The sequence below is a fragment of the Chaetura pelagica genome, unplaced genomic scaffold (genome assembly GCF_000747805.2).
Source record: "Chaetura pelagica isolate M959 unplaced genomic scaffold, ChaPel_1.0 scaffold431, whole genome shotgun sequence".
Classification (NCBI taxonomy): Eukaryota; Metazoa; Chordata; class Aves; order Apodiformes; family Apodidae; genus Chaetura; species Chaetura pelagica.
In genome coordinates, this window is record NW_009952162.1 from 29,288 (window position 1) to 39,213 (window position 9,926).

At 36.6% G+C, this 9,926-nt stretch overlaps 1 protein-coding gene across 1 annotated transcript in view; it reads left to right on the plus strand.

Annotated features, from left to right (window-relative positions):
• Positions 1–3,612: 3,612 nt before the first annotated feature.
• Positions 3,613–9,926, plus strand: part of LOC104397307 (contactin-associated protein-like 2) — a gene marked incomplete at both ends in the record, with an annotated part of 638,963 nt that continues 632,649 nt past the window's right edge. Inside the window, one exon of the mRNA XM_010007259.1 lies at positions 3,613–3,723. Coding sequence (XP_010005561.1) covers positions 3,613–3,723 — 111 coding nt within the window. The remainder of the gene's footprint in view (positions 3,724–9,926) is intronic.

Consider the following 9,926-nt stretch of genomic DNA (forward strand, 5'->3'; position numbering starts at 1 on the left):
AGATTTATCGTGAATTTCCTGTATTTTGAAGCTTAAATAAGCAGGCAGATTGGAGCCTGGAGATGAGAAATTGAGGTATTTTTTTGTTTAATCTTTAAGTTATTAGTTGTTATCCCAAAACAGGCATAGGAAGAGAATGCAGTTCTAAACAATAGTGAAGAAAAACTGTATCAACTCTGCTTGATTTTTCCACCCAAATGTGAGTGGTTCCAACCAAACTAAGAAATCAGAGGTCCAGATTCAGTACTTCAAAAGCACAGATACACTAAACAAAGCACATTCATGACTGTCTGTCAAAATTGTGACAGCAGTGGCAAATACAGTTATACTCTCCGTGGGTTTTTTTCAGTTTATTCTCTTTTTTGACTATGTCAACCTTCCTTGTCTTATTCTTTTGAATCCAGGAGGATGGGTTGATGAAGCAGAGAGACAAGGAAGGCAATACAGAGTGATGATAGTTTAGAAGCTAGTGCTCTTTCCAAACAAGTTTTTCTCTATTTCCTTTTGCATAGCTTCATCAATAGTGTCAACAATGTAGTAGTTGTCAAAATAAAAGGAAATGTTCTCAATAACTACTGGAATTAGTAGAAGAATAGAAGTTGTTGAGCTTTGCTTGGAGAGGTGGTTTTTCACCTATTGTGTTATTTCTGAACACATTGCCTAAAATCCTGTTTAATTTTCTGTTGCAGAATTTAAGATTTTGGTCACGTTTTTATCCCTTCTTTTCACAGTTTTCTGGTTTTTTTTTTAGGATAGCTCTTTCATTTCACAGATCTCTTAAAAATATTTGTCACCAATAGCCTTACATTATATTCACAAATTAATCAAATTCCACAGTAGCAAACTGAACTACTAAAAATATGTAAGGTAAGCAGAAGAAAATGCTATTAAAAGACTTTGTTATGTGTTTTTAAAATATTTCTTATGTGTTCTTCTGTTTTTAACTGGTTTATTCCACTTTTACCTAATGTCACGAATGGTCGGTTTAGACTGCTTAAAGAATCACTTTCAAACATATCAGGGAACTGGTTTTATTGAAATACCAAGTTGTAAAAGTGTGTCTTAACTAAGTTTGATGGCAAGATTCACTCTTAGGGTACTGCAGAAAGAATATCACATTGATTCAAAACTACCAAGACAGAAACCAAACTTGCCAAGACAGAATCTTAGTACGCTATAATGCAAGGTTATGTGCGATGTTGGTCACTTGCCAAAGATCTGTGGTTGCTAAGAGGTGTCTCTGCTTCAAGGAGGACCCTTAGGAGATGTTCAAGCTCAAGAGGAGATGACTGCCATCACAGAGAGCACAAAGAAGTTTCACTTATGCCGCCATATTTTTGCAATAAAGTGATTGGCTTTTAGTAAAATTGCATACAATGGGAGAGGTATTCATGAGACTCCTTGTACCCATAACTTTCTTTCTTCCTTGATAAATGAGTCTTGGAAAAGCCACCTGCTTTTCATGTGTTAATCGCATCATTGGTGTTCCAAGCTCATATGCATCAGTGCTCGTGTCACTCTGCTCCTTTGTGGGTTTTTAGAGAGCAGACTGGAACTAGAGGAGCTCTTGGCCTGGTTATGGCTCAGGCCTTGACCTCCTTTGGAGCATGTACCAATCTATCACTAGTGTGGTTAAGGGGTCAAGTGCAGCTGTCACACCTACAGAACTGGATTAATGCAAATGATCTTCAGATCTCTAGCTAGATAACAATAATGAAGTGGCAGCAAGAGCAGTTTGCTAGCAGTCTTTTAAGTTGAAAACCTGCTTTTATCAACAACAAAAATACACTGTAGATAAAGCAAGGCATGAGGAAAAAACTTTGTTGGTTAACTCTCTGTGGTTATGACATGTAGGGCAAAATTTGTAATTAGTACTTCAATCTGCTGCTCACTTCTGTTGTTAAGCTCTAACCTCATACTGCTTGGACTGAAATAATAGCAGCCTGGCAGCTAGGATGTTAGAATGTGGGCCCTTGCTCTGTGCTATACCCGTGCTGCCAGAGAGAGGTGCTGTGTGAGCCTGGTGTGCAGGTTGGGTGGTGTGCAATGAGCACAAGGCACTGTGCACATGGGGCTGCAGGCTTCCCACGAAGTTTGGCCATGTGGCTGCAGCCAAAGCAGCGTGAGGAGGGGAATCGATCCTGCTGTTTTGTGGTATAAGCAATAATGCTTAAAACCATTTCTCTTCACTGTCAAAATTCCATCATTAAATAGTGTGGTAGTGAATTTTCAAGCCACTGGAATGGTCCTTTAATTCAGTGCAAAGCAATTGCCCTTCACTCTTGCCTATGAATTTTGTTTTCCCCCTTAACAAACTCCTGTAGATTTGTGAAGGAAACTTATTTATTTTGTTAAATGTCAAAGTACTGATTCATGAACTAATATGCTTTTGTATTTCTGTGCTTCCATTTCTATTGCTGTGAAAGTAATTTTGTTTTTCATTACATGAGACTGGAAATTTTAGGAGACTTGCATTATAACTTACTTGATTCACTCACAATCTTCTTTGCCCCCTTACAGTTCCTCTTTTGAGGGTAGCATTCATTCAGTCTTCACATGTGATCCAGTCTGACCAAATCACTGTTTCACTGATTTGTAATTGCACCAAAATTATGAGATGTGGCTGAGTGTTAAATACGCCTCCTATCATGGTAGTGCTTCCTTGATACATATATTCGGGATGTTTCCACTCATAGCAGAGCCTGTGTTGCAGTGCATGTGCTTGAAAACATTAGTCAAACTGACTGGCATAGGTCAGAGTTTTTTTTCTGCTGAAGTGGATTACACCTGAAATGTAAATGAGTAGTGTAACCTGCATATTTCACCCATCTGTTGAAATAACTGAGGAAGAACTAGAACAAAGAGCAGTACATTAGCTCTATGAGTATTTGAAACATCAAAACCCAGTTCTCTTCATTCGGATTTATGCAACTTCATACAACAGCAGATTAGTTTTAAACTTTTTTCTTCATCAGAAAGGCAAAAATTTTTCTTTTCTTTTTTTTCCACCTTATATGCTAATACTAAGATAATCTTCTTTAGACTAAATAAAATAGAAGTGAAGTGCTCAAATGGATTATAGAGATTATATGCTTTTTAAAAATATAATTTTGTTAGGTTTTTTTAGTATATCTGTAATATATGACAATTCATGGGCATTTATTAATGTACCATAATTTATTTTATTTTTTTTTTTTTTTTAAATATCAGCTTATCAGCACTTCTATTACAAAACTGAAAGTTAATATCTAATCTACTTCCTAGGAAGCTTTCATGATAATACTTTTCTGTAGAACTACATTTTCATGTAACCAGTAATATTCAGGTCAGGTTCTTTTAGTGTGTTTTGAGTATCCCTAAGGAGAATGGTAGCTCAATGTTTAGGCATTACCATTACCTATTTTTTTCCTTTGTTGAAGTCTTTTTCTCCTGTAAGGTGTGTGTCTGTTTGTTTGTTGGTGTTAGTATGGGGTTTTTTGCTTGTTGTTTGGGTTTGGGTTTTTTTTGTTGGGGTTTTCTTACTGAATTTTGCTGAAAAATAAAGGGCACGTTGTCTCTTAACATGAAAGAATAATCAACAACATAAAGTGAATCTGTTTTGTTGTGTTTCAGAAAAGTGTGATGAACCTCTGGTCTCGGCATTACCACACTCTTCCTTCAGTAGTTCATCATCTATGACAAGCAGCTATGTGCCAGGGTATGCCAAGCTAAACAAGAGAGGAGGTAAGGAATGCTCTCTACCTGAACATTGAGATATTTCAAGAAAAAAATATGAACGTTATTTTTAATATTAAAATGCCTCTTTTTTTTTTTTTTTTTTAATAGTATTGCTTATGTTATTTTTAACAAAGTTTTCACTGCCTGACAGAAGGTTTTGGAAACAGAATGAATTTCTGTTTCCTTGTATGTGACAATAATTGCACTCCTTTGCACTGCAGGGAGAAATACACTAATAACATGTAAGCAGCATGGGCCAAATGGTAATGTTGATGGACTCATAGGGCACAGTTGTATACATGGACTTCATTTAAAAGGTCATGCCTGTGCTAATCAGGCCAATGGATGTTTGCAAGGCCATAGTTGTTAGAGCAAAACTAAACATTTTCGATGTGCTTTCTTGCTTTAGTTTGTTTGCCACCTTAATAATGATTGCTGTTATTCAGCTTTTTCTGGCACCACAGGAACTTTGCCTTTTGCTGGCATTTCTGTAATGCAGTGATCTGTTGTTCAGAAGTAAGAAAGCCACTTCAGTTTTGGGGGTTGGAAGAAGAGGTGTGTAAGTTTGATGATCTACATGGTCTAGCTTTATCTTTAAGGCTAGGCAAATTTATTTTGTGGTCCAAACACAAATCTTTACCTTCACCTATGGGAATTTCATAGCTTTTATTGATATATCTAGATGTCTGTGTATATGCCATTTTGATATCAATCTCAAAATTAATTTAACAAGAATGATAAATGTAAACATGAAACTTTAGATTAACAAAAAAATTAGTATTCTAGATACTGTTGATCTTATTTTTTTTTAATAGTATCAATCTAGAAGTCCCAATATCTAAATTTTTGTCAGTTCTCAGGGAATTAGGTTGTGAATCAATAGCAAAATTTTATCTTTCCCCCAAATGCATGTCAAGGGTATAACGAATTGGTTTAGTGAACTTAGAATTAAGAAATACTTTTATTTTAGAAAGGCGAAGAAGAGACCAAGTGAGAGACCCTCAGTCTTCTAAACCCTGAAGAGCTATGATAATGGCCACCAAACTTGTAGAAGTGTGGGTTATCTGCACTGCTGCTTTTATTTCTCCTGCTCCTACAGGAATTATGCTGCTCCTGCCTAGATACCATATTCCATCTCCTCAAAAAAACCCTGAAACAAAAGTTACAATATTTTGTCTTTAGTTTATAAACAAAATCTGAAATATTTTCAAATGGTGGAACACTGTAGAGGTTAAAAGCAAAATTTTTGGCATCAAAACAAAAGCCTAGGGTACCAAGATTCTCCACCAGTTTTTTTATGCTGCAATTTGAGCAGTTTCTGAATAAAAAAAATAACAAAAACCACCTTATGAGCTAAGCCATTCATTTACTGTTTGCTTAATTGTAAACTTAACGAATATTTATGTCCTAGCTATTATTAGCAGAATAAGAAAGAAAAGATACTGCTAGGGAGAAAAGTCTCAGTAGTAAAACAGACTATATGTGCATCCTTCTGTGTAGCTATTCCTTTCCCTGGTGTTATGCAGTCAGTGTCACAGCTCCTCCAAGTCTTATGTTGGATAACTCTAGCTTTGGGAGGGGGCAGGCTCCAGCTGATTGTCAGTGTCCCAGGGTCTTTACCTGGAGGAGGACACAGATGTTAGTAACAACACTGACATATGGCAGGATCTGCTTGAGGTTAACTGTATGTGTTTTCAGGAAATGGGGAGAGGGGAGCCGTGCCATGAGGGGAGCCAACCCAAAGGGATGAGCCTGGTCTGATGCAGAGCCAGGAAGACCACTTGTGGATACAAGTGGGGAAGAAATGTGCCTGGGCATGGGTACAGCTGTGACATAGCTTTGGTAGGTCCTGGGGGGACTATAATGGCATCCCCAGGCCCGAGGGCAGGTGTAGCTGGGTCTCTTGGTCCCCAGGGGCACTGGGCAGGAGAATTATGGCCTGTTGGTTCTCTCAGGGTGCTGACATTGATCTTTGTTTATTAGCCTCCAAATCCTTATGTCTGAATTCTCCATACATGTGTTTTATATGTGTAGGACTCTTGTTCTTTGCTCTATTTTTCACTTGATTTTGTTGCCTAAAATCAGCCTTATGCAGCTCCCAAGGTGCTTTCTTTTAATGACTATTAATTGACATGATGAGTTGCTTATATCCCTTCTCCCTCTGGTAACACCCGGTGCCTGTATTTGAATACCTCTTCTATCAGCCCATGTTCGTAGTACTCTACACTGTTTTTATTCTAGTTATAGTTTGTTCTCTGCAGAGTATCTACTTTAGGTACAGAAATATGTCAAAAAATGTTACACTGATAGTCGATAGCCTATGCAATCACAAACTAAGTTAAAAGAGAACAGGCTATGGCTTGTGTTTGTGAGAGATTGCTAGTACAATTAAATGAACTAAACAGTAGGTGAAGACTAGCTTAGAGAAAATGTGACTGACTAACTCTAGTCCTGCAGCCCTGCAGAGCTGGTGCAAAGTCTGTGGCCTGTCAGTAGCATCGGCAATTTATTGGTTTTAGGCCTGCAGACTAGCAGATAACATTGTTTATTTCTTCAGCAATTTAGAAGATGACTTCTGAATGAGAATAGGTGCCATTTTATGCTGGCTTTGGAATTTTACTTCAGTGTTGCCTTTATTTTGTTAGACACTTTTTAGTAATTCTTATTCTTTCTGTTGCTGTATGTCTGAACATGGGTTTAGGTAGGCTGTTGGGTCCCTTAATTTGTGATTAAACTGTTCATTGTCCAGATGAAAGAAATTAAGAAACAGTTCAATTCTTAAATTACTTAGGTTGAACTCTGCTGTAGCTGATCAGAGTTACATTCATTTACATTCTGTTCCCTGGCCTAAAATATTTAAAAAGCCATTGAATGACTTTAATAAAATAAAGCTTTGCATCATCTTGGTAGGCAGGATCTTAAAACTGATTTTAGATTACTACTTCTCCTTTTAGGTATCTAGATTTATTACATTTTAAGTGTAAGGCAAATCAGATATCTGGAAGTATTTTTTTTTCTTCTAATTATATTTACTCTCCCCTTTCTTACCCTTATAATCACTACAGTGTAGTTTCTTTTAATGATGTTTCTTTAGCAATTCCGATCTACAGTGCTGTCATTAATCAAACATTTGCTTAATTTTCTGTATCAAAAGGACATGTGAAATATAGTTGCAGCTCTTTGCTTAAATAGCAACATCTTTAGACTGTTGTCATCCATCTATTAACATCTATGAATCCTTTTGTTTTCCTAATTCTAGTGCCAGTAAAAGTACTGCAGAATTAAGGAGTGTGTGTAACATGGGAAACGTGGCCTTCACTGAGTTTATGTTTCTGGTTCCTCAAATGGTGGAAAATATCTCTGTTTTAATACTGAGCTATTTTACAACATCATGGCATTACAGATGCTGCTAATCAAATCAGTAATAAGAGAATCCAATTTTTTTCTCTGCAAAGTCATTAGCAGCTAATAGGTTCCAGAAACCAAATTTGCTGTTTAAACCACACTGTGCTTAAGTCATTAAATGGAAAAAAACTCCCCCTCCTCTGGCCCCAGACCCTTTAAATTAAGGAAATGTGCATTTGAAACTTCTAGTCTGCAGCCTAATTATGTTTTTCTTTGCCATTTTCATGCCACTTCACTCTAGACTGGCAAAACACTTTAGCGGAATAGATAGTATATTTTATTCCATTGATTAAGACACTGATTTATCTAATAGTCACATCATGTTATTAAGAAGGTTGCCGTTGTGATTGTAGTTCAGGTTCAGTTTCCTGCTATAAATGTTGCAATCGGAAGGATGCACATCAAAGACTTTAACAGGAGTTGTTTGTTTTTTTAACTACAGTTTTTAGGAGGCTTCAAAAGCAGAAACACTCACAAGTTATTCCTAATGTTTAATATCATTTTCTTTACAAATCCCATAACTAGTGATCTAGGAAAACAGAACTAAATCTTAATAGAATGGCATCAATCTGGAAACTGAACCTCCAGGGTATGTGTAGGATATTTTGCTGTGTCAGTATGAGAAAATATTTTACATTTTCCACAGCTGTCTATTCAGAGCCCTGTAAGCCTTTGCTGATTTACAGATTAGTACATATTTCAAAGGAAATGCAGATTTAATGGACAGAGTATAACTTGATTAGAAAAGTTAACCTCTCCAAATCTGTTTACTTGGTGCTTCATATTCTTCTGTGTTGCCCCTTGATCCTGCTCTGATACTTATTTCTTGCTAGAGTAAGCAAAGAGAAGTATCCTGAGCTTTTTTTGGTGGAAAAAAAAACCTTTATTTTTTATTCAAAGAAAATGCTGTTTGTAGAAACAAATGTTCAGTGATTACCAGAAAGTTTGACAGTCTCTTGCAAATTCATACCAAAATTAATCCAAAAACATTTTACTTCAGATGCATTTCTTAAGAAGTATTTAGAATGTTCACTCAGTAATGAGTGAACCTATACCTTTATACCTTTACCTATACCTTTGGAAACCAAACATTTCTAAGTGTATTAAATGATGCAGTGTAAAATGTGGATAAATATGAGAACGTTTTACCTTTCAAATACATATTTAATTTTCCTTTTCAAAATGAATGACACAGGAGTCATTCACATTGTCACATAAATATATGCCATTAAGTTATTGCCAGCCCTATAACACATTTTAGTACACTAGCCAAAAAAATTTGAGAGCTCTTTCCATTTTTGTCATACCTGTTCTACAGATGTATTCTGAATTGCATCACCTTACTAGCTCAAGTGGCATCAGAGGAAAGGAGAGTTTTTAATTAGCTCAGTCTACAGCTTTTTAAAACTCTATGTACAGTAGCTTTTGCATATGTCAAGGTTATGAGGTCTAACATCTTATGACCTGCCAACAGTAGAATCAATGGACTGTATCATATCACGAGGAAGATTCTTAGCACGTGTTTGATATAATGCATTATCAATCTTGCTTTTAATGGTTCCCAAGCTAGTGAACCTTATACTTCTCAATAGTACAAGAATTAATGCTGTCCATCATCCACCTCATACCATTTTAATTTAGGGAAGAAATTCTGCATTATTTCAACATAGTGTATTGTTATAAAAGATAATTGGAATCTGCTTGAAACTGAGCTGAGTCTCAGAACTTCAGAAATAATCCCAGCAGACAGTGAAAGTATGAAGGTCATAATGAATCTTTGGATGCATGGAAATTATCTTTAGCACAGTGGAATAAAGAAGAAGAAATTTGGCATCTGGGGTTCTCTTTCAAGTCCAGTGTTAGAGGGGAATTTGAAGCTGCCACTGAAATTGATAATGGAATACGAGAAGAAGTTTCTGGGGGACAACTGATGTTCAAAAAGCAGTCCTTTTATCACCATGCTGTAACTCCTGTCTAGGCTCTCATGTTACTTTCTAGTCAGTGCTGACCTTGACCTGTTATTGGAACTACTGATGTGTCTACAAAACAAGCATCTGAAATTTTAAGTGTTGCCATAGGTGTAATCGAGACAGTATGTTTTTTCTCAGTCTAGCCTTATATTGTGGCTTCTGAGACAAGAACTTATCTATAATGAGATATGATTCTTTTATTTCCCAAGTAATTCCCAGTAGGTCAATCAGGTCTATTCTGCAACACCTCTACCAATGCAAAAAATGCCTGGGAAGACATCTCACCTTAGAAGAAATCTATGGACATATGGACAGTCTCAGGCTGTTTTTAGCAGGGCTACTAAAACCTCCAATACCATTATCAATATCACTGCTCTTCCAGTTCCTTATTACTTTTCTGTAATGGTATACGAGAAAGATTTTATGTAATTTTCCTTTTGACAAAATGAATGTCAAAAGGATGATGAGCAACAGTGTGGATTCTGTGAGCAGTTCGGGCTTGTCACTTCATGGGACTTGCCAGAAATTTAGTTTGGGTGTGAATCTCAAAGAAGTAACTCACTGGCATTAGCATTGTCCAAATAGAGGACAGTAAGGATCCAGTGTGCAGCTATTATTAGCACACTGTAGATTGTCGCCTTAAATACTGCTGCAATCTCTTTATGTTGACAAGACCTCTGAGCACACTAAGAGTGCCTATATACAACATCACTCATTATATTTTGGTTCAAACCCTCTTAGAAGAGAGTTATTAATAGCATTTGCAGCATCTCATGGTTGAAGGCTAGGCTGGCCTCTAGAGAGACGCTGTTAAATCTTTCCCTTCCCAGGAGG